The 25,600-nt window shown below is 31.5% G+C and overlaps 2 protein-coding genes across 5 annotated transcripts; both read right to left on the bottom strand.

Moving 5' to 3' along the window:
* Positions 1 to 304: 304 nt before the first annotated feature.
* Bet5 (blocked early in transport 5) lies at positions 305 to 2,397 on the bottom strand. Its single transcript, XM_074119029.1, has 3 exons — positions 1,994 to 2,397; positions 1,665 to 1,874; positions 305 to 1,151 (listed from the first exon to the last, which is right to left on the bottom strand). The coding sequence occupies exons 1-3, from the start codon at positions 2,090 to 2,092 to the stop codon at positions 1,023 to 1,025; spliced, it is 438 nt and encodes a 145-aa protein (XP_073975130.1). The 5' UTR covers positions 2,093 to 2,397; the 3' UTR covers positions 305 to 1,022.
* A 1,750-nt stretch (positions 2,398 to 4,147) lies between these two features.
* On the bottom strand, positions 4,148 to 24,138 carry Nulp1 (Nuclear localized protein 1). 4 transcript variants are annotated; one of them, XM_074119012.1, is made up of 13 exons: positions 23,693 to 24,138; positions 23,347 to 23,532; positions 22,380 to 22,579; positions 22,209 to 22,294; positions 20,632 to 20,762; positions 13,595 to 13,788; positions 13,041 to 13,260; positions 12,616 to 12,803; positions 8,665 to 8,772; positions 8,063 to 8,312; positions 7,813 to 7,982; positions 7,458 to 7,622; positions 4,148 to 5,613 (listed from the first exon to the last, which is right to left on the bottom strand). In XM_074119012.1, exons 1-13 carry the CDS (start codon positions 23,837 to 23,839, stop codon positions 5,610 to 5,612), a joined length of 2,049 nt encoding a protein of 682 aa, XP_073975113.1. In that variant the 5' UTR covers positions 23,840 to 24,138; the 3' UTR covers positions 4,148 to 5,609. The 4 variants fall into 4 exon arrangements, with proteins under 4 accessions (XP_073975113.1, XP_073975115.1, XP_073975114.1 ...); XM_074119014.1 differs by having other exon boundaries at positions 4,148 to 4,529; XM_074119013.1 differs by having other exon boundaries at positions 4,148 to 5,596; positions 23,693 to 24,134.
* Positions 24,139 to 25,600: the final 1,462 nt, after the last annotated feature.

The following is a 25,600-nucleotide window of genomic DNA, read 5'->3' as shown; positions in this document are numbered from 1 at the left end:
GAGTACTATTTTCATTATGTACATGTTCAATTCCTTTCTGTAAGCATTAAGACTTTAAAGAAGATAAATGAATATATTAAAAAATAACTTACAAAATTATAAGGGTTCAACAAAATTCATCTGGAGAAGTTATTCTGCTAAAAAAAATTACGTTATATGCAACATATGTGAGGTGGCCACCTTCTAAAGAAACTTAAATATTTCATTTGCTTTGAAAAAAAATCGTTTGGAATGGATCAATGTCTTCAGATGAAATGCACCAACAAGTTAATGATTTGTTACAGGAAAGAATAGATCCAAGCAATTCTTACGAACGAATGAACACTTTATTTACAATAATCTGCAATTAAACAATATACAAAAGGTGAATTCAGAGGTTTTAAGCACTGCCACTAGCATTAAAGTTGATAGTGAGGTCACAGCAATTCTTCCATCTCAAGACATTTTGAAACACTTTTGCAGATATAATTTATGTGAGAGTTGGTCAATCGTCGGCACACTAATTTCGATTGGTTGGAGGTCACTGAACCATTGTGGTACCTGGAGAAATAGGAACCTTGACCCATATACTAAGAGGAACTCGGAAAAAATGCAGCCTCAAGCTCGGATGGAGTTGGATTAATCAAAAGGATTGCTGAAACGGGAGGAAGAGAGAAGCGCCCGCGAGACGCTAAGTCAGGCTATAATCGGTGGCTTTGTGTAAACTGGCAACTTTTTTCTACACGCTCACTTGTATCGTATTGGTATGGCTGAAGTTTGACCTGCCTTACAAAGGTGTAGGAGGCAATTTTCAAATTAGACAACTGCCCACCGAACAAACTAATACTCTCTATTAGAGGGTGACATGAAGTTCTGGAACAAAATGGTTTTATGAACAAAGTTTAAGGTCGCCAAGACCTAATAATCTGAGAATGGTTATGTAGAATTTAAAGGAAATAAATATTTAACAGAACAAGTAAAAAAAACTTGAATTTAGATCTTTAAAGTACAACAAATTTAATTTTTCCCTATTTAAAGAACAATTATAATGGTTTAGATACAAAAAATGGAGAATTTTTAATAAGTTCATCTAATTTTTCTTTAAATAGTTCACTTTTAATAGGTTCATCTAACTTACAAACAGGATTCATGACTATATACTCAACGTAAACCTGTAAACAAAACCTGTATTATAGATATTAGATGTTTTATACACACTGCCTTCAAATTTAATAAGTTACTCAGGACTGATGTAATGAAGGTACCTGTAAAATTTCTCATTCTCTACGTTTTATTCCAACCTAAAATATCGCACTAAATATCTTCTACGCACTAATAGGTACTATTCCTAAACTTAAATACCAAATAGGAGATATTTTAAACTTCCTGACTGGCAAAATTAAGATTACACTATTCTAAAAACAGTACCAATAACTGTATGTTTCATTTAACATATTGATATATATCACAGTAGTGATGTATTTTATTATCTATCATGTAATTTACAAACTTAAAAATGGGAGGTGAAAGGGCCTCATAAGTGGAATAGCCTAGGGCCTCCAATGGTATGCTTTTCATCTAAATCCGGCCCTGAATACATTGTTATATAAAATTTGTGATTGATTTCAGGTTTTCATTTAAATAAATAAGAAATTTATGCTCAAAATAATAAAAAGGATGGTTACCTGACTGTATAACTTTTGAAGTAATTCTCTCACGTCATGGGCATTCACATCAGTATTTAAAATAAATTTTAATCCTGTAGGGGTTTCTAGGTAATGTAAGGCATATTTATTTGTTTTATAACATAAAAAGCCTTTTTTCATATCTAGTGGAGATATTTTTGCCACAAATGACTTGATTGAAAATAGCATCCCGTACATCAATTTCGCTTCCTGAAAGTTCACGATAAAATGTAAAAAGGTTAATTTTTTCACTTAAGACAGTTATTTATAACTTTTTTATCTTTATTGTCTATATATTAGACAAATAAAGTCTAATCGTAGCAACTTACTTCTTCTCTAGTGATTCCAGAATTTTTAAGGCGATTCCATTCCGTGTAGAATAAGAGTGTACCACTTTTATCAAATATGTATAAATTATGTATGGTCATAACTTATTATTGTATTTTAAATCGAGAAAGATCCTTCAACTATTTTGCAGCAATCTACAGATCTCACTTACACATTCACATGCTGTCCGAAGTATATTTAGTGATTTTTTGAAGGTTAATTTAATTACCTGTCATCGTAAACGATGAATGAGGTGATTTCAAATGTATGATAAAAATGAATATAAAACTGATAATTATTTCTTTCTTTTTTATTACCAGAGTGCAGTTAACGCATCAAAGTGCATACCTTCAACTACTTTAAAAACAAAGATGTCTGCCAGTCAGCTGGTCCATTCCAGTACGAAACCTCAAGTACACAAGTACAACACCTCTAATCCTCTAATGTCTAGCCACCGTTATCTTTAAAATTCTTTAAATTTACCGCAATTTTCGATATTCCATTACTTATGGGGCAGAAGCTTATACTATTAAGAGCTAAATTAGAAAATTATTTATCGTCACCCACTTGATTTGTGATGTCTGAGTAAAGGATAGTAAGAATTGGGTTCTGTAAATATTTATGGAATAATAGTTTTGTAAATAATTAATAATTTACTTGAGTTAAGTACTTGAGGCATATTATTTTTCAGAACAATTTGCTCCAAATTTAACTTTCTACTTGTTTTTGGAGAACATTGGTTTTAAAAATTGGCCTTTTTTTTTTGGTAAGTCTAGGGTACGGCGGAAATACAAGCTGGGCTTTATATGATTTTTCCAGGGCAACCTTATTTCTTTTCTCATGATTACACTCTAAACCATTTGCCTATTGGTTGCTTCATGAGAACCAAGGACATAAATAACAAGCCCTTACTAGGGTGTTTTCAGCCATGAAAAGATACGTCATTTATATTTCAATTCTGTGGTTTAATTTCATATTCATATCACTGGCCATTCGCCAAGCGATTTATATTCACTGATAGTATAATACTGATAGTTAAAAAGAAGTAATAATTTCTATTATTGTGTAAATACGTGTAAAAGTCACAGAAGTGTGAGTAATAATGCTTACAAAAAAGTATTGATAATGTATATCATAACTCTATAGTTAACAAGAGAGAAATAAAAATTCATTCATTTATTTATATTTGTTTTTTTTTTCTCTTATTGATGTGTTCTGATGTCCTTAACTGGGGGGCTTGCTGCAAACTTTAAAGTCACATTTAGCTAATCATCTCCAGAGTGTTAAAGAGGTTGTGTAAGGAAAGGATAATGCTCATGTCCCACACAAGTCTCCACCAAAATACATTCGCAAACTCGTAAAAACAACCTAATCGTAGCGCACTTCTTCAGAATTGGCTGAGTCTCCACACTAAAAGTTAAGTAGGGTGTGTTGGCTAGTTGCGTAAGAACAGGCCGCTACCAAAATAGATATTTTCATAATTCTATTAAATAAGCATCAAGTGCAGTTTCACCTAGTGCAGAATTGGAAACCAAAAAATGCAATTGGGTTAATAATTAATGGGAAGGGATTAGCTATGCGGTTAGCGTACTGGACTCCCACGCGGAGGTCCCGGGTTCGAATCCAGCTGCTGACCCTTAGATTTTCTCTTCCTAGGAGCTTCTTACAGCTCACTGTCCGGAGAGAACAGTGGTGTAAAGAGAGAACACTGTCCGGAGGCCGGCAGAGTGCTGAAAAAAGCTCCGGGCGCCAATAACCTTAGATGTAGACGCGCCTTAAATCATAAAAAAATAAGATCCTTACTCAAAAAATATTTTTCCAATAACGAATATTTATATTTGAATAATATTAATCCTTATCAACACTATACAGTTTTAAAAACTGTAATTTCACTGAAATGACTTTTATTCTCCCCAAAGTTACAAAATCATTAAAGTTACTGATCTATTTTTAATTTCTATTATTGAGTAAATGTACGCGTCGATATCACATAAGTGAGTAAAAACGCATATTATTGATAATACAGGATTTTAGCAGAGAGAAATAAGAATGCGTATGTATAAACGTTTTCAGAAATATGGGAGACAAACCTTTAAAAATATAAAAATTCATTGAGAAAAAAGATACTTCAGGTTCAGGATAGAAAACTTAACAAATGCATAAAAATAAGTATAATTCTTATTACATTCCATACATTTTCTTCAAATTCAGTTTTATTATAACACAAAATAAACATTTAGAAAAAAGCTAGTAGACGGAAAAGCAAATTAACGAAATATAAAAAAAAATAAAAAAAATATATATAATAAATATTGATTCATAAAAACTTTATTGGCATAAATGATAGAGAAATGTCTGAAATAACTGTTAGATTAAGCTTCCATTTTACCTGTTTGTACGTTTTCCTTTCATTGTGTGCAACTTTAATTTTTTTTTACTCAAAAATAGGCCACTTCAGAATTTAGGTCCTTTTAGTACAAATTCTTTTTATTTCATTCAAATATTTATTAATATGAAATTTAACAGCAGAATGAACTTCTAAAATAATATGTACATATTAATTTAACCATTTAAAACATCGTATGTTTTACTTAAATGATATTATATAGCTTACATGACATTTAACCACAATATTGTGTTCTGCACTTTTCTACGCGATCATAGTATTTTTCTTTTTACTCCTAGATTACATATATTTTTCTGCGAACTCTTTCCCTTGGAATCTTTATATTCGAGTACACGATTTTTTAAAATTTCTTTATGAAGTTAAAACACTTTAAATTTCGCGTTAATAAAATGACTAACGTTTCTAATTAACAATCTTTTGACATTCGCTTACTACTGGTAAGAAAAGTATTTGTTTAATTCTATTATTATTATTCTTTTTTTTTAACCTGAAGGTAATTACAATTAAATAAAGTACGACGTTAGAAATTCTTTAGCTGCCATAGAATATTTTAGGTTGTCGCGAATATATATATATATTTCATACATATATATATATGTATAAAGGAATGTTTTAAAATGAAAATTTTAAGAAAAAGAAACACCCCTAATCCATATTTAGTACAACCTAATTAATAATTAAATTATTTAATAACAAAGTATTAATGCAAATTACAATGATATGAGCATTTACATTTAGCATTTAAGTTATATCTGTTGATAATTTATTAACACTTTCATATATCTTACATTATAATGTATTCTTAAGGAAGAGATTAATGTTATAAATATATTATTAATATATAAATTTTTATATTCAACGTAACATTTTAATTGCGACTATTTACATAAACGTCATTTTTTATTTGATCCCATCTTGTTAAAGAGGATCAAAATGTATCAGTAATAAGTACAATAAAGTCTTGTGTATTAAAATATTAAACATCACTCACACTTATTTTATTTAAGTAACTTCAAAGATTGGCTTTATATACGACCAACAAGGATACATCTATAAAGTAGAGATATTTATTTTCTTCTAGAATTCCTATTCGCTTCTAGAGATACTGAAAACTATACTATTTAACTTATCTAACTTAAAAGAAAAGAAAAGAAAAAATTAAAAGCTGAAGCAAATTACCCTCATCCTTGTGAAACTTCTGTAACATAGAATTAACTTTTAATTTTGTAAGTAAGAAAGATTTTCATTTTATTCAAATTAACATTTAATCGGCTACAAGTAGTTTGATTATATAATATAAATTGAATACTATTACATATACCAAATAAGCCAGGAAAAATAATTTTTCTTGAAAAATGATAAAAGAATAGTTAAATATCTGTATATTGGATATTTGAAAACGATTAAGAAACGGATCCAGTTTCTAGAATGTCTTAAAAAAGTGAAAAATCAATGTAGTAAAGTAATAGAATTCTTCAAATTTAAAATTTTAATTTGAGATTTATCCCTAGTTTATAATATGTAAGATCCAGAACCATTAATTAAACTGAATCAAGATTTCCTTGAAAAATGTGTTAAATAAAGATCGTAGGCCTCCATGTCTAAAAAGCTTAAAGAAAATAGTTACCATTTTTGAGAAAATTTCATAAAAGTGAACATTTTCTTCAGTAAAGTGGTACTTTCGGCAGACGGATTTTGATAGGTAATTTACAGTTTGGACCAAGTCGAAATATAAAGCTCATGCGCTTTTAGGTTTTGAGATATATAGGTTCACACATACACAAATTTTCTATAAACCACATTTTTCGGTCGCCGAAGACCTCATAACGGAAACTTAGAACCGAAAATTTGACATAATCGCATATCTTTCCTTACCTAGTGATAAAAAGTAAACAAAAATCAACCTCAAGAGAATTTATAATTTGGGCAAGAGAGTGGTGAAGAATTGGTTATAATTTACTAAGTTGGTAGATACACCAACTAAAGGAAGTCATGCAAGTGTTACTCATCGAAAGTTTTCTTAATTTAGCCATTAAAGAATTCTGTTCAGTAGAAATCAAATATTTTGTAAGGTTTTATTTTCGACAAATTCTCCATTAATTTCACAAATTTCAAAAAAACTAAGTTCGAGTCGATGCAGAAAGTCGATGTTTACGACTTTGATACATATGCGTACGTAGCGTTAAGAATTTACTTTCCGCACTGAAATTAATTTGCACACGCTAGTAGATATAAAGTTAAAATTAAGTTATATTTTTTATAACCAAATTATATTTTAGATTTATCTGTTTTATTCAATACGGCTGATTCATTTCTTCTGATATACAAAAATTGGATTTTAATTCATTTATATTTAAAAACCAGCTAAGATACTTGAAGTTAATCTGAACTTTACTATTTGTGAAAATTAATATTGTTACAATTTGGCAATTATATAAGTATCTAAGGTTTTCTGACTTAAAAAGTCTAATAGTTTTTTGTTTTAGTTTGAAGAGATATTCCAATCTGTAAGAATTGTTTTGCTATTGCAATACTTTGCCAATATTACTGAAACAACCATGCATTAATTTATTTCAGGTTATGTTTAAATAATGTTTACTGAGTGGAACCAATGCGGAAAGTTATACATGTGAAATTTTTCGAATGTAACCGCGAAAGTCTGGTATAACATGAAGTAAACAACATTATTGCAATTTATTGTTCCATTTTATATTTATCTATATTTTAATAAGATCTTTTATAACTCTAATTTTTTATTTACACTGATCTGTAATATCTTCGTGGACACTAATTGTCCATTTCATGTGCGATCCCCCATTCGATATGGTTGCCTTATCACAGTTATTGTGGTTATGCTAATTATTTTTATTTAGGTATTGGGGCATTTTCACTAAACTAATCAGATTATTCGCAGATTCGTTCAATTAGCAAAACGGTTAATACAAGATAGTCATATCATCTTACTGTTCGAAATAACTAACTTATATCCCATTATCTCATTTAATAGAAAATTTCAAGAGAGATAAAAATTGATTCTACAACGAAAATTCAAGATTTACCATGGCCTTCCTTCATCCGAATCAGGGTCGTCATCGATATCGCCATCACCTGGTACATCAGACATATGAATATTAGATAAGAGATCTCTCATTGCGTCCAGTAAAGAGGCCACACTTCGTCTCAGATCAACACCAGAACCTTCTCCTCCTTCTTCTGCCGCCCCCCTAAAAATGATTTCCTTAGAGGTATTATTTCAGATAACTTTGATTTAAAAAAATGAATTTAAAAGTCCTTCATAGCTTAAAAATCAACTATCTGGCACTTATTATCAACGTTATTAATATTTTACTTCACTTTGTACCAAAATTCACGTTTTTAAAACTTAAGTTTTAAAGTATTATTATTATTACTCACGGCTCATCTGAAGTGACCTGAATGATATTAAAATTTGGCATAAGAGATCGCAAGAAAATCGATAAAGTGCTATCGCTTTCATAAAGTCTAGTTCTAACAGGTCTAGTATATAAATCCACTGAATCAGTAGGGGGAAGCGGATCAAAATTTAAAACTGGTACCTGCAATTCCTGTAAGATAAATTTTGTAATAATTAATATTAAACACTATGTTCAATACTGAAATATTAAAGATATAAAATACTGTTCACCTCATTCATAAGTATAGGTATATCTTTTATATCAGAAAGAATAATATGTCGCAAAATATTTCTTGGGGTATTAGGATATCGCTTTTGTCTGTTTGCTTCCCATTCTAAAACCAAGGGATCACGTGCTTCTACACGATCCACCACTTGATGTACATTGCTTTCCAACCATGGCATTAATTCTGATTCTTTCCATAAATGGTAACTTCGGGCTACATACAGTAATTCTAACTGCGTCAAAGATTTACTCTGCCTTTTAGATAAAATAAACAAAATTGTTAAATTAATTCAAAATTATTTATATTTTATTTAGAAAAAAATTAAAAACTGTTGTTATAATTTAAACGCACATAACATTCTCTTACTATTTTACTGTTTGCAAACTTTTACAATACAATGAAATGTCTTTTCAACTAGAAGCATACCCCCATCTATCTATCCTAAACCAATTTTCATTAAAATGTTTCAAACAAGTGATAAATTTAATTGTATGTAACTTATACAAGAAATTTTGAGAAAATTTTAGATACAATTTTTTTGAATTTTTTTAGAAAATAATGATATAAAAGTTTGCAGAATTTATACAGAGAATTTTACCCACTTACTTTAACCTTTCATGATTAGATGTAGAAGCCTCACCACACAACTCTCTCCCAAAAGTGCCTTCAATCAAATTCTTGAAGAGAACCCTATCATAACCTCCCGCCCCAAACCTAAACTTAATCAAACAGCAAAAATTATTGAAATCGAAGTTATAGATCTAATAAATGCATTAACTGTCAGGAAAATTGTCGGTCATTTTCGAAAAAAAAATTCAATAAACACTAGTAAAAGTGATGTTTCGGGCTGAGAAATTTCAAACGCTAACTTCCTGTGTAGTTTCAGAGCATATTCAAACTAAATTAAAACTGTCCGGTAGGACAGTTGTATAAGGGTTGATCATCAAAAACTGCACGAAATAGCGTAACGTTGAAAAACACCCAAATTTGACAATTTTTTTCTCTTTTTCTATAAAAGATAAAATTCCCAAATTTTCTTTAAATCTTACTCCAAACCCTCCTTTATAACTGTAATTTTTTTGCAACAGCCTAGATTTGATAGATATTGAGAAAAAAGATGCTGAAAATGAGCAAAAACGGCATTTTCAAAAATTGTTCTTGTTCTTGTTCTTCTTCTTCTTCTTGTTACCTTTTTTGTAAACAACGTAGCGCCTAAACGCGTGAACCGATTTTCATGAATGAGGTGTCATTCGAGTCGGAATGTTATGTAGATGTGCCTTTTGGGGGTCTCGATGCTGCACATCGAATGGGAGAGCAGTTAGCCCCCTTTATGTAAGGCCCCCTCCAAAATTATTATCATTAATTACTCTGTAAATCTTAGCCCGATTTTGATAAAATTTGGTAGGATGACAGGGTTAGGGCTCCCCTACGTAACATTAAAGCGACGATCTGCTCTTACACTTGTTAAGGGGAAGTATAGCAATCGTTTCAAATTATCGAAACGTGAACCGATTTTCATGAATAAAGTGTCATTCGAATCGAAATTTTGTACAGATTTGCACTTTAAAAGTCTCGACGCTGTGCCTCATAAGGAGGGGAGTTTGCCCCACCCAAGTAAGGCCCTTTCTAAAACTATTATTACCAATATTTCTATAACGGTTAGTCCGATTTTGATAAAATTTAGTAAGAAGAAGTGGTTAAAGCTCCTCTACGTGGCTGTGAAGTGCCATCATGCTCTTACACCTACTAAGAGGAAGTATTGCAATCGTTAAAATTTTCAATGAGTGAACCGATTTTCATCAATGAATTGTTCGATTCAAAATCTTTGCCTCTTTGCCTTTTAGGGAGAAGTACTGTAATCGCAGTTTATTTTTCTTACTCCTTTTAAAGGGAAGTACTGAAATCGCAGTTTAATTTTGCTATTTACGTACAAATTACCTTCCTATTTTATTCAAAACGCTTTCTCAAAAAAATTGTTATTGAGGATGGCTTGGGGACCGCAACTATAATCATTCTTTAAAAAGATCTGTCCAGTGGTAGTAACTCCGACTTAACACCTTTTCAGGTTATAATGATAAAATTAAATTTATTATTCCCAATTTTAATAAAATCAGTGAGCTGTAAGAAGCTCTTAGAAAGAGAAAATCTAAGGGTCAGCAGCTGGATTCGAACCCGGAACCTCCACGTGGGAATCCAATATGCTAACCGCATAGCTAATCCCTTCCCTTTGTTCATTCATATTTTATTTTTTTGTTATAATTATGATAAAATGTATATTATATTTTCGTAATTAAATAGGTACTTTATTTTATCTTTATTCCAAATTATTCTTCTGATTTATCTTTATTATGCTCTTTATTCTGAATAGTCACATATATCGTATGTATGTACATGCACGTTAAAGTAAAAAAAGACAAAGGCAGAGTCGGCTACTATTTAAATTTGAATCACGGATTTAAAACAATATTTCAGTCTAGAATTCGTCTTTCCGAAGTATTTGTGAGCACAAATAACGCGTAGGTAATATCAAGTAAATTATTCAGCAATAATTATTCATTTCTCAATTGTAATTTAATGTAGTCCCTCTAATTTTACTTATAGTAAAATACTGGAATAATTATGTTAGCTGTCATAAAAATATGCATATCTTATTTATCTTATTACAGTCAATCTAAGTTAAATGGTGTTCTACTTGAACAAATATTTTGTAGATTAAAATGGCCAGCATAAGGGTCTGTGAAACATCTAATAAATTCAAAAAAATATTAATGAAAATTAATGTAGTAAAATTACTTAAAATAATATCAATGAAGTATTAATGAAATGTTGGGTACTTGCTGATTTGTGTACCTTTTGGCGTTTAATCAACCCTTATACTTAACATTTTAAACTGTAAGTTTTTGTTAAAGAGATATTAAGTTTGAAATACGAGGGTCGTTTGAAAAGTCCGTGCAAAAATAAAAACTACTTAATTTTTTGGGGTAAACCTTTTTTATTTTTCAACATAGTCTCCTTTTAGGCTTATACACTTCGTCCAACGCTGCTCTAGTTTGTTGATCCCTTCCGAATAATAGGATTTGTCCAAGTCTGAAAAATAGCCATTCGTTTCTGCAATCACCTCCTCGTTTGAATAAAATCTTTTTCCCGCCAGCCATTTCTTCATATTGGGGAACAAATAGTAGTCCGAGGGAGCCAAGTCTGGAGAATAGGGGGGATGTGAAACAAGTTGGAACCCTATTTCCATTAATTTTGCGACCACAACTGCTGAGGTGTGAGCTGGTGCGTTGTCGTGATGGAAAAGGACTTTTTTGTGGGCCAATCGTGGGCGTTTTTCTTGCAGCTCGGTTTTTAAACGGTCCAATAACGATGAATAATATGCACCTGTAATAGTTTTACCCTTTTCCAGATAGTCGATGAGGATTATTCCTTGCGAATCCCAAAAGACAGTCGCCATAATCTTTTCGGCCGAAGGAACGGTCTTCGCCTTTTTTGGCGCAGATTCCCCCTTGGTAACCCATTGTTTAGATTGTTCTTTGGTCTCAGGAGTGTAGTGATGTATCCATGTTTCATCCACAGTGACGAAACGACGCTTAAAGTCCTGCGGATTCTTCTGTAACAGCTGCAAACCGTCCTTGCAACACTTCACACGATTTCTTTTTTGGTCAAGCGTGAGCAATCGCGGCACCCATCTTGCGGATAGCTTTGTCATATCCAAATGTTGATGCAAAATATTATGTACCCGTTCATTCGAGATGCCCACAGCACTAGCAATTTCACGCACCTTCACTCTTCTGTCATCCATCACCATATCATGGATTTTATCAATGATTTCTGGAGTAGTAACCTCAACAGGGCGTCCAGAACGTTCAGCGTCACTTGTGCCCATATGGCCACTCCGAAAATTTTGAAACCACTTATAAACTGTTCTAATCGAAGGTGCAGAGTCACCATAATGTTTATCAAGCTTCTCTTTAGTCTCCTGAGGCGTTTTGCCTTTCATAAAGTAGTGTGAAATTCTTTTTCGTCCATTTTTTGAAAATCACTCGACTTCCTCGATTCAAACGAATGCCAAACACAAAGAAATAGACCGATCTGGCTGAAACTTGGTGTGTGTTCTTCCAAGAGAAGCTACTAACTAAACATAACCTCGATAAGCGCCAGTAGTGCTATCTCTCTGACTTTGCACGGACTTTTCAAACGACCCTCGTAGCTGTAAATTTTCGTATTTATGCTAAATTCTAGAACATCTTTGACACAGGGGGATCTCAAATAGATGCGATCTCAATATTTATTTTTCTTCAAGAGAAAGTTAATTATAAAAGCAGCTGCTCATTCTCTTTCATCCATTTGAAATATATTTTATTTCAATTATGATAGACCAAATTACTTTGAACACATCGAATCATGTCTCATTCCCTGCAGAGATAACGCGCCCCCTCCAAAGACAAAGGTTATTAGAAAAAACTTTTAAGTTGAAAGTTGTTAACCAAAAAAATTCTAGGGAAAAAAAAATCTATTAGAAATAAATAATTAATGAAGAAGTAAAACCTGTCTTACGTTAGTTGTGCATTTTTGAAGAATGGACTAGATGTAATTCTAGAATCAGTTTGTACATTACATTTTTCAGTTAGAGGAATCAACACACCAGGAAACATTATCAGCGCTTTCTGCAGCAGAATATGAGCCTGTTCTACGTCACCCAATTGAAATTGTGCCATCGCAACGGAGTAAGCAAAATGGGGTAGCTGAAATGTTGATTAATTCCTTATTAAATATAACAACTAAACGCTAAAAGGAAACCATTGTTAATATCTACATATCTTTGATGCTTTTCTAAGAAAGTATCAAAATTAAGAAAATATTAAGGTATAAAAGAAGCACATTATATTGTTTTCTTCTAGTAACAGAGAGCAATTAATGACTTTCTGCTAATGAATTAACAAAACTATTAGAGCGAAAACATTTAACATTTTGTTTCTTACTTGCGATAGATTTCTTGAAGGTTCCCAGTCGTTAGCTATACGAATAAGCCATTCATATTCCTGTGATCTTAAAGCATAGAAATCAAGTGCAAGAACTATAGCTAATGGATCTCCTTCTGGATCTAGTGAAAGGATTAATTTGCAAAATTCAAGGGCTGTTCTGTAGCATGCTCTAGATCCAATGAACAACATGTGTTTGAACAGTGCTATGTATAGTGACCTGGTTATTTTAAAAAAGATAAACAATTATTATTCTACTTAAAAAAATAATAATAATAAAAACCGTAATAAATAACAAAAAGCAGTTTAAAAAATTAACTTCTATTTTTATTTTAATTTTTTGTTTACAACTTCAATTAAAATAAAAATAAACAGTAACATTTCTGTTTCTATTAATCAATAATATTCTTCCATTTATAACTAATAATAAATAATATTCTTCCACTAGATTACAGATTTGTAATTCTGACAAAATTTTTATGTTTTATGCTTTGTGTTCATATTTTACAACAATTTATACTAAAATATAACAATGTATAAACAAATATAGTAACCTGTTCTGCTGGAGCCTGTAATCTAATCGGCAATTACCCAATGTTACTGAAAATGATGGATGGAAAGCACATTCAAGACAATAGAGTGCTCGTTGTACTAGTTCTGCAGCTAAGGCCAGATCATCACTTAAACGGCATAAGTCTGATAATTGCAGCAAGGCATCAACATGGTATGGATGTGTGTTTATAATTCCCTGAAATAATAAATACATATTTAATTTCTCTTATTAGGTAAGAAAAGTGTTGCGATCGTGGCTAATTTTCGATTTCCAGTTTTGGCTACAAACATTTGTTTTGAAGTCCTTTCGACTTCGAAAAAGAGGTTTTTAGGCAACAGTTTGAGAGTGTGAGAACAAAATACCTCAAATACTAAAAACAGCCAGGAGCTGGTCTTACTAGGAGACCTGGCTACTTTCCTAGGAAAATTCTATGAAGGGCAAATCTGGCACAGAGGTGGACTTTTCTTGGAAGGTCCATTTGAATATAATGGATGGTATTTTATTTTTATTTATTGCTATTAAGCTTACATGTTCTTTTGAGCGAGTCAGCAATAATTCTTCCTAAACAAAACTTCTTATCTTAAGCGTTTGTTTACAACAGTTATACATAGCAAGCATCTTATCTTCTTCCTCATCTTATCGCAAATATTCGTTAAAATAAAGATTTAACATGAATATATATTGGTTTAGTGACCGTAAATTATTTAATTAAGGATTCAAAATTGGCGAGGAATCGGTAAAATAAAAACAACAACTCGTCTTTTTGCTAACGTTTCGACAAATATATTTCCTTCTTCAGGGCTTGGATATTACAAATACAAAAAATTTAGAGAATTGAAAAATAAGTAATATAAAAATAAAATACAATAAATTTTTTATCTTGTTGAAATGTTGGGCCAATGATATAGGGAAGTTAGCTATTGCCTTAAATCAAAGGATTTTTCTGTTAAAAAATCGTCAAAACAATACTTTTCCTAAGCCCATTCAACACATTTAAAAATTTACTGACAAGATATCAATTGCAGAATCCGTTTGCCCATTCTATCATAAAGTCCGCACAAAAGTTTCAAAAAAGCATATTAAATATTGAAATTCAAATGTGCTACTGGAACGTTAAAGAAATCAACAAACGTATTCAATTACACAAATTTCGTGCACTAGAACTTACGTTCCGGCTAATATCGTAAAAGATTTTGAAGCAAGACAACTATTAGCCCATAATAAAATGTTTAATCTGAAGAAAATGAATCTTATTAAAAAATTAAAATGTTTAGTAGAGCAAAAGAAACAGTCTCTTGTAACTAAATAAAATTGGTTAGTAAATTTAACTGACACAGCAATTCCTGAAAATGTTACTAAATTTCTGTCCCTTGGTCCTAAATTTGCCCTAGATCACAATGTTAAAAACGTTCCAACTTTTCATTTCATTAGTAGCCTTGAATGTACGTAGTAATCGTTTTTTGATAATACAGAGGATAGGGATCTTATCCGATCACAATCCATTAACGCCATTATTAACTACATGCACCATAAACAACAACATTCACAAACACAAGACTTTCTTCGGAAACTTTCGAAGGATACACACACTTACTTGAGGAATAGCCCAGATGTATTAACAGTACCCTCTGACAAAACTAATCAAACGGAAGCAATAAAAAATAATAGACTATGAAAGTAAAATGCTTGAACTGATTTCGGATAAACACACATATACTAAACTCAGAAAGGATCCTACCAATACAATCAATAATAATATGACTATACAACTTATCAACTCCATTTTTAATGATGGCTTTATTAATAGATTAGAACGCTAGTCCTTAATTAATAACTCCACATTATCTCCAAGAATTTATGGCTTGGTTAAAACACATAAAGATAACTTCCCTCTAAGGCCTATCATCACTTTCGTATCTTCACCCACCTTTCAACTTACTAAATATTTAGCCAAAATTTCACAGCCATTAGCCAACAACCAGTATAACATTAAAAAATCATTAGAACTTAAAGGGAAATTAGACAAATTCATAATACCAGAACAACATTTACTCATCTCCTTGGATGTTTTGTCCCTCTTTACGAATACAGATACAGAATTATAAGTCAACATAATTGCCAAAAAATGGAACACTATAAAACAATACACACAGATACCGCTACAGAAGTTTGTAGAACTTTTGAAACATTGTTGTGACCGAGGCTATTTTTGTTATAAACAAGATTACTATAAACAAAATTTCGGCGTAGCCATGGGAAGTTGTCTCAGCCCAATATTAGCTGACATCATAATGACAGAACTACTTGACACTTGCCTTCAACAACTTACCTTTAAAGTAAGTAACTTACCAATTATATACAAATATGTCGATGATCTCTTATCTGCTGTCCCTAAACAAAAGATTAATGAAATACTGTACATTTTTAATTCACTCCATCCTAGACTGAACTTTACAGTTGAAATAGAAAAAAATAGTCAAATCCCTTTCTTAGATCTGTTACTAATACGAACTGACAACGACACTATCATCATCACTACCATTAGATACTTACAGATACTTACACTACCATTCCAAACAACCTTTTTACCAAAAACTGAACTTTGTTATCTCCTTCTATAAAAAAAGTTATGACAATCAGCGATGATAAATTCAAAGAAAGAAATAAAACGAAAATCACAACTATCTTAACCAACAATGGTTATCCCAAAAGCCTTATCTACAGTCTCCCTAAATTAATAAATAGAAGACCGAACGCTAACTTACAAACAACGCTTCCCTCCGACTGTCAAGAACCTCCTTCGAAACATTACATTGCTTTCCCTTACAATAATACCCTGTCGGAAAAAATTAACAAACACTATTTCACAGCTATAACATAGTACCCGCATGGAAATCAGAGAACACCATCAAACAATTTTTCACCAAAACAAAGAGCAAAATTCCAACAGAGAAACTATCCAACATCATTTACAAAATAAATTGCCAAGACTGTGACAGTTGTTATGTAGGCCAGACAAGTCAGTATCTATATCTATATCTATCCTATCAAGTCAGGCAAGGTTGTACCAGTATCAATATGAGTGTAAGACAAAAAAAGATGACAATTCCACCGCACTACTTAGCAGAGTTGGGCACTGACTAAAAAAACAATTAAATTCCAAATTTAATTGATTAAATTTTTTAATTGATTAAATTTATTTTTAATTTTAATCAGAATTTAATCGGCGAATTTAATCGTAATTTTAATCATATGACAATTATTTAATCAATTAAATTTCAGATTTAATCGTTAATCAAACTAATTTAATCAAACTAAAAAAATTATGATTAAATCTGAGAATTAAATTGAACTTTAATTTTAATCACCGAATTAGTTCAATTTCAATCGTTAATCAAACTAATTAGGCCGTTTTTCTAAGCGTCTTCAATAAATACTTTTCGGTTAATTTTTGTAGACTTGTACTTCTTCACGAGTCTCTAGACGTATGTAGGACCACCTTACACTCACAAGACTTAGATAGGACCACCATACACTCACAAGACTTAGATAGGACCACCGTACACTCACATTTAACCATGTTTACCACTCACAAGACTTAGATAGGAACACCTTACTCTCACATTTAACCATGCTTACCACTCACTAGACTTAGATAGGAACACCTTACTCTCACATTTAACCATGCTTACCACTCACTAGACTTAGATAGGAACACCTTACACTCACATTTAACCATGTTTACCACTCACTAGACTTAGATAGGACTACCTTACAATCACATTTAACTATGTTGGCGACTCAATAGACATAGATAGGACCACCTTACACTCACATTTAACCATGTTTACCACTCATAAGACTTAGATAGGAACACCTTACACTCACATTTAACCATGCTTACCACTCACTAGACTTAGATAGGAACACCTTACACTCACATTTAACCATGTTTACCACTCACTAGACTTATATAGGACCACCTTACACTCACATTTAACTATGTTGGCGACTCAATAGACATAGATAGGACCACCTTACACTCACATTTAACCATGTTTACCACTTATAAGACTTAGATAGGAACACCTTACACTCACATTTAACCATGTTTACCACTCACTAGGCTTAGATAGGACCACCTTACAATCACATTCAACTATGTTGGCGACTCAATAGACATAGATAGGACCACCTTACACTCACATTTAACCATGATCGCAGCTCACTAGACTTATATAGGGCCACCTTACACTAACATTTAACCATGTTGGCGACTCACTAGACTTATACAGGACCACCTTACACTCACATTTAACCTAGTTGGCAACTCACTAGACTTATACAGGACCACCTTATGCTCACATTTAACCATCTTTACCACTGACTAGACATATATATGGTCTACCGGAAAGTTCTGCCCGTTTTTGGAATAAAACAAAATACAAATTTTTCTTGCCGTCAATAAACTTTATTAAATAATATAATTGCCATTATTATTAATGATATCTCGCCAGCGTGAGCGCAATTTATGTATTTCATTTTTGAAAAATGTATAATTTTTGGATGCGAAAAATTGAACCAGTGCTTGTTTGATATCTACTTCATTTTCAAATGTTTCGCCCTTCAACAAATTTTGTAAGGACAAAAACAAGTGATAGTCGTAGGGTGCTAAGTTCGGGAAATATGGTGGATGCGACAGAATTTTCCAGCCTTGTCCTGCAATTTTTAGACGAGTCCCTAAAGCAGCATTTGGCCTAGCATTATCATGATGCAGTATGATGTTCTTCCTATTGAACATCGCCGGCCTCTTTTCTTGGACTGCTGTCTTTAAATTATGCATTTGCTAACAATACTTCTCCGAATTGAGCTTTTCGTTCGGTTTTAAAAGCTCATAATGTGTAGGGTCCTCGAATGTCCCACCATATACACAACATTCTCTTATTCAGAGTTATATTAGATTTAGAGGTGGAAGGGCTAGGTTTTCCGGGTTCACAATATGCCCTTTTCCTTACGATGTTTTCGTAGGTAATCTACATTTCATCCCCAGTTATCATCCGGTTCAAGAAAAGTTCGATTTTGACCTCGAACTACGGATTTAACCCCAATAGACTATTTTCAGAGGGGATATCTAAAAAATAAAGTGTACAGTAAACTTAATCCCTTGGCTACAGTCGAAGATCTGGAACATCGAATAACTCTAGCCTACCTAGATCTTGTTTGTTCCATTTGAAAGAAAACTTAGATGCTGTATCTGGGGAAATTGGGGTTTAAAAAGTGGGTCAATTACTGAAAAAAAATAGATTTGATTAAATACATGTTTTCTATTTTTTTTTAAATTTCCCGCTGTTTAAAAAAAAAGTGGGTGGAACACATAACTCTGGTCACCCTGTTCATAAGTCTATTGAGTTGCCAACATGGTTAAATGTGAGTGTAAGGTGGTCCTATCTAAGTCTATTGAGTCGCCAACTAGGTTAAATGTGAGTGTAAGGTGTTCCTATGTAAGTCTAGTGAGTGGTAAACATGGTTAAATGTGAGTGTAAGGTGGTCCTATCTAAGTCTAGTGAGTCGCCAACTATGTTAAATGTGAGTGTAAGGTGGTCCTATCTAAGTCTAGTGAGTGATAAACATGGTTAAATGTGATTGTAAGGTGTTCCTATGTAAGTCTAGTGAGTGGTAAACATGGTTAAATGTGAGTGCAAGGTGGTCCTATCTAAGTCTAGTGAGTGATAAACATGGTTAAATGTGAGTGTAAGGTGGTCCTATCTAAGTCTAGTGAGTGATAAACATGGTTAAATGTGAGTGTAAGGTGGTCCTATATAAGTCTTGAGAGTCACCAACATGGTACAGGTGAGACACCAGACTGGTAGAATGAAGGTGCCAAGTTTGGGAAAAGGTGGTAATATTGATAGAGAAGAGGCACCAGCTAGGCGGAATAAAGATGCATTGGTCCGATTCTGGTTTAACCATTGGCAATGTTTGGTTTTAAAAATTTAATCTCTCAAATTTTGATTAAATTAAAAAATTTAATCGTCCAAAGTGATTAAAACTAAATCTGGAATTTAATTCAATCAATTAAAATTCAGATTATTTAATTTTAATTTTAATCTTAATTTTTAGTTATGATTAAAAATTTTAATTGATTAAATTCCGATTAAATTAAAAGTGAATTTAATTTTAATCAACTAATTTTGGCCGATTAAATTTTTTAATTTTAATCATGATTAAAATTAAATTTCGGTTTAATTCAATTGTTTTTTAATTGATTAAATTTTTGCCCAACTCTGCTATTTAGTCACCACATATACAATAAACACAATTTTGACTAAAATTGTATTTTATTTTTTTAATTTTTATATTACTGATTTTTCAATTCTCTAAATTGTTTATATTTGTAATATCCAGGCCCTGAAGAAGGCAATAAATTTGTCGAAACGTTGGCAAAAAGACGAGTTGTTGTTTTTATTTTACCGACTCCTCGCCAAATTTGAATCCTTAATTTGAGTTAAATAACACTCAAGAGTGATAGTTTTCAAGATTAAAAATATAACTATATACAAGGTGAAAATTAATCTTCTGAAATTTGACGCAATCGCTTTAAGCTGAAAATAAAAAAAGTAAAGTAATTGCCAATTTTTTCAGGCGGGGCTCAACGTCCAACTACCAATTAGATGTCTTTGGATAGGGGCGGAAGCACATACTTTACTTTTAACATTTTTGTTTACAAATAAAAAGTAGCTTCACGTGGATTCGAACTGGGAATCTCCCAATTATCAATCCACAACCACTACACCAATTTCCACTCTAACACGATCGCATTAATTGCAGTTACAGCAGCGAAGAATAAGAGAAAATTATAAGTGCATGACCAATGTTACTTCTTCACACATCCAGCATTTTATTAAGATATTTTAATGAAGATGTGAAAAAGCTATATTTTAGGTTAACTTATTAAATCAATAACTTCCACATAATTTTAAAAATATGTTACAACTTTCATACGATTTCAAAACAATGTTGTGTTGTAAAATTACTTACTACAATGAAATCTGGATTCAGACTTTCTACTGCTTCCAAAAATCTCATTTGCACTTGCTGGTAATTTAAAGAGTGTTCGTATGTAAAATAGTGAATTCCATTTTTAGTTTCTACAAGTTTCATGGATAATCCTAAAACATATAAAAATTCTGCTTAAAGGTAATAAAAAGTGAGGTATATTTCAATAAAAAAAACTTAACGTTTAAAATTTTATACTAATTATATTTCTAATACATTAAAATGATTTTCGTTCAAACATTGGGCATGTCAAACCACAGATAAAAAAATCAAGAGAAAAAAGGATTAAGTTAAAATTCAAATTGGGTCTTCAAATATTTTATATAAATGGTGATATTGTATATAATAATGGTAATATTAATTATGATAATATATAATGTAAGGATTTCTTAATTTTTAATGGCAGCCATTATATAAAAACGCAAAAATGATATTCTTTATCATTTATAAATTTATATTTACTAAAAATGAAGGTAAAGAAAAAGTAACCAGTTTTAAATAAGAATGCAAGTCGTACAACGTACTGTTATTGTTATTACTGTGAATCAATATAGCGCCTCTTACAGCTAAGGAAGCGCTCGTAACAAGAATTTTAAAATAAATTAGGGAAGAAATATGGGTGAATTAATTAGTTGAGAGGCTTAATGCAAATGCAGTTAAATTTAATTTTAAAACTAAACGAAATGACCAGTTTCATGAGCAAATAATTTCCAAATCGATTCTTTCAAAGATTTATTTTCATAAAATATTGAGCATTTCTAAAAGAAAAACAAAAATAAACGAACGAAGCAAGAATATTGAAGCATCCCAAAAACTATGAAGGAAATGTTTATGTAGCCAAATGTAGCAAGGGGAATTATATTTACAAGGGCTCTTACAAAAACTGGTGAGTCAACTAAGACTCAAGCAAGATATAACAATCAGTAAACCATAAAAAGTGTACGTGGTAGTGATTTCTATGCATGCAGTCAGCGTCCTCAAAACTAAAGAAGAACGAAGATTTGTTAACCTTAGTTGTGGTCGCTCAAGCATGCGGACGATGACATCACTGTGATAGAGGACTCAGTTCAACTGGAGTCCGAAGAAAAAAGAGAATCAATAAATTTAGAATTCGGTCTGATGTGTATTAAAAAGAATAATTTATCAGAAAAAAAAAAATAGGAAAATACAGCTTTAGTTCGTTAAAGTTCCAAAAAAGCGATCGAATTTCTGATAGAGTTAATTAAAACTAAAATTAGAAATTAATAAAAACCCTGAGATTCTGATATTGTTATTAACAAATTAAAGTCCTTAAATGAATTAGCTAATTTACACACAATAACATAATCAGTTCTTACGAACAGATTCATGCTTGAAATGTATAAACGTAGACAATGTAATCTAGACAATGCGTTCCCACAAAATTCAAATTAATCACTAACCAGTTGAGGTTCGCGTATAGGCGCAAAGGTAAGCCCAAACCAATTGGAAATTAGCCACAAACTGCTTGTTGAAACAAACCTTTAATTTCAAATACATTTAAAGCGATAATGAAAACTTAAACAATAATTTAAAATTACCTGGTTTACCAATTTGAGGCCAATTTTCTTTAGGAGAAACTAACCAAGTTGACCTCAAATGTCCCCTGTTTCTACCCCTCTTTTTTCTGGAATTCATAAATGCAACTAGAATTATTTATATTCATAACTAATATTCTTTAATTTTAGTAAACAATAAATCAAGGAACTCACACTTGCTCATTCTGTATAATTTTTGAACCAAATATTCGTCTTAATTCGTTGTTAGGGTTGAGTGTTCGATGATCTACACTAAGAACACTTTTGCGTGCATTCGGTGACATTGTAGAAGCCTCAGAATAATGGGCAGGTCCAACTTCTTGCATTTCACCCAGTAACTCATTAACTTCTCGCACAGATCTTTCAACTTCATCCTGAAAAATTAAACATTCGTAAAAGGTTCACTACATTTTTTTTAAAAGTGTATGCAAATGAGTCAAATTTAATTTTAAAACTAAGCGAAAAGCCTGGAGAGAGGTTTACAGTAATACACAGGATTTTTCATTATTAATTGAGCAACGAAGTTCACTTGGCCGTACAGTTTTGAGTGGGCGAATATTATATCATCGTAATATTGGACGCGTGGAATAATGAACCGTATACTCTTAAATTTTTAAGAAAACCTCCGCTATTCCAATATGATGCTGGTACGGTAAGCATTATCAATCAGGTAGTACTCGGTTGGTTGGAAATGTGGCAAGAACGAACGAAAACGAAATCCTAGCAAATAATAAAGGCATAGATGCAGATGTCAGCAGATCTAAGATGTGATTGGTCCGAAGGCGTTGTAGAAGATGAGTGGGCTTCGATGCACGAAACTTGAATTTACAGCTTAGCGTTATTCAAAGAAGTCTCTGTTAAAGAAAGCTGTAACCTACCTGCGTAAGGCATATTAGTCCTTATTATGCAACAACAAATCAAGAAAGTTTGGTATAAAATGAATCTACAACAATAGCTTTTAAGATCATTTTATAACAATATAGTTTGAAGTGTTTTATCACTTTTCTAGTAGGCATTTAACACATTATAATAATCAATGTTAATTAATACATCTAAACTTTTTTTCCCCAAACATTCATTCACTGCACCATGAAACTACTTGGCAATACTACTGCAATAAGGTAATAAAAATTGGACACACCTCAATATTGTCTTCACTACTTCTGGTGTTACTAGGAATCTTGCAGGGCTTCTTTTTCTTTTTCTTCTTCTTTCTACGTGTAGCATCTTTCAAATCAATTGCTCCTTCTTGGGCATTTAATGACCCAGCAGTTTCATGATCATCGTCTTCTTTAACTTCACTTTCAGAATGAGACTGTTGATTTAACTAAAACAATATTAAAAGATTTACTAAGAATTATTCCATTAGATAAATTTTATTATATACATTGCTGCTAAAATTTGTCTATTAATTTTGAGATAATTCATTGAAACACTTTATTCAACGATTTAATAAACTATATTGACGTATTATACAAATAAATTACCAGATCATAACGATTTATATTTAACTGTTTTTTCTTTGCACCACTGGAACTTGAAAAATCTGCTTCCGTATCGCTGCCATCATCTCCTAAACAGTTGAGTTCTTTTTCACCTTGCAAACCAAGTTTGCGTAAAACTCTTGAAGACATGCTTGGAAAATTAAGCTAACATATTAAGTCTTCCATTTAATATTAGTTTGTTTAAGATTTGGCTATAAATACTAATGCAAATTAATGTGGAGAGAAACAACACTAAATACCAACATGACTACCAAATTGGATATCTTATGAAACTTCCACTCATTTGCTGATAGTTTTGCTCTCAGCTGTTTGTAACCTGTATTAATTCGAGGCTATCGATGACGAGTAATCGACTTATTAGGTTATTTGTATTGTATTAGTCAATACAGTACTGCATTAGTTATACAGTGCTTCTTGCACATTACACAAACACAACAGCTGAATATCAAAGTTGGTTGGTATAATTTCTCAAATTTTAAATTTAATGTGAGGATATTGAAAAATACATAATTTTTTAAATTGTAAATCTAAATTGTACATTATTTTTGTTTTATAAAATGTATTTATAAACCATATTGGTACTATCTACCAAACATTTGGTTACTTAACATCTGTCTGTTGAAAACATCCATCAATGGAAGAAATCTTCGTAATGACGTCACCATATCGAATAACTTTTTTACGTTATTGAGTTGCGAGATTCAATTGATGATGAATTAAGAATTTGTGAGATAATGCATACTTTCACCGACCGTCTTATACTTGGAAGGCATAGTAATTTTATCTATCAATTATTAATAATAGAATTTTCGCGACATAGGGAAATCAACCATTTTAAAATTAATGAGGACCGAGTGGAACGAAAAATCCCATCTTGATCCTAATATTCGTTATTAGGCTTCCTGATTTGTAACTTGTAATCACAGAAAATTAAAATTTTAAAAGAACAAACATTAAAAATACAAAAATTATATAATCAAACATTTTTTGAGGTATTCTATCTAATCAATGCCAATAAGGTGAAATTTCTATTACCCGCGAAACACGCGGACTGTGTAACTTTTTGTGCGGCTCGCGAAACGAAATCGAATTAAAACCAAGAATAATCTCTACATTTTTTTCTCTTCATTTATTAATAAGAATAAATGAATAATGCAGATTAAATTTAAAATATTATATTTGCTGTTATCTGCCATTTACCAGAGACTGCACTTACGCTTGCAGATATTGTGGATTGACGTAAGTCTTGAAATAATAGGCATGAACTTTTATTAGTCGGCATATAAGAAAACTCCAATATGACAGGTCCTTCAGGCACTTGCGACTAATACATACATACATAATATCCTACCTATAAAAGTAAAGTAAAGTAATCGCATATTTTTTTCATGCGGTGCTTAACATCCAACTACTAATTAGGTGTCGTGGACGAGGGCGGAAGCTCATACTTTACTATACACAATTTTTTTGTAACAAATAAAAAGTCATACACTGGATTCGAACTGGGGATCCCCACTTACAAAGCCATGGTTCTTGACTACTAGACAAACATTAATTGTGTACATTAATAAATTAGTAATTTATATTACATAAGCTTGAGAGCGCTCTTTTATTTGCGGCAGTTCCTGGAACTAAAAAGTATTATTGTTTAATAAAATTTTTATATTAAAAAAAATATATATATCTTATTTTTATCATCTAATAAGTAAAGCAAATATCTTCTTAAAAGTTATCAAAAAAAAAAAATTATCGCAGTATTTTATGTTTTATTTGAGTGTTTTCTACACCATTTCCTTTGAACAAATCTCAAATTAAATTTATTTAAAATAATTTTCTTTAAATATGTAATTTTAATAATAAAAATAACAAATTGTTGATTTTTTGAAAGTA

This window comes from Rhodnius prolixus, unplaced genomic scaffold (genome assembly GCF_049639745.1).
Source record: "Rhodnius prolixus isolate KJV_2025 unplaced genomic scaffold, Rpr scaffold_2, whole genome shotgun sequence".
In the NCBI taxonomy this organism is placed as follows: domain Eukaryota; kingdom Metazoa; phylum Arthropoda; class Insecta; order Hemiptera; family Reduviidae; genus Rhodnius; species Rhodnius prolixus.
The sequence above is the reverse complement of the archived record's forward strand: the minus strand, read 5'-3'. Positions and strand labels throughout refer to the sequence as shown.

Coding starts and splice junctions, on each gene's coding strand:
- Bet5 (XM_074119029.1), bottom strand. CDS start 2,092: ATGACCATACATAATTTATACATATTTGATAAAAGTGGTACACTCTTA. Junction 1,875..1,993: donor CTGGAATCACTAGAGAAGAA/GTAAGTTGCTAC, acceptor GTGAACTTTCAG/GAAGCGAAATTGATGTACGG. Junction 1,152..1,664: donor TTCAAAAGTTATACAGTCAG/GTAACCATCCTT, acceptor TTTTGTTTACAG/GTTTACGTTGAGTATATAGT.
- Nulp1 (XM_074119012.1), bottom strand. CDS start 23,839: ATGTCTTCAAGAGTTTTACGCAAACTTGGTTTGCAAGGTGAAAAAGAA. Junction 23,533..23,692: donor ATATAAATCGTTATGATCTG/GTAATTTATTTG, acceptor ATATTGTTTTAG/TTAAATCAACAGTCTCATTC. Junction 8,313..8,664: donor TCTAATCATGAAAGGTTAAA/GTAAGTGGGTAA, acceptor TTTATCTAAAAG/GCAGAGTAAATCTTTGACGC.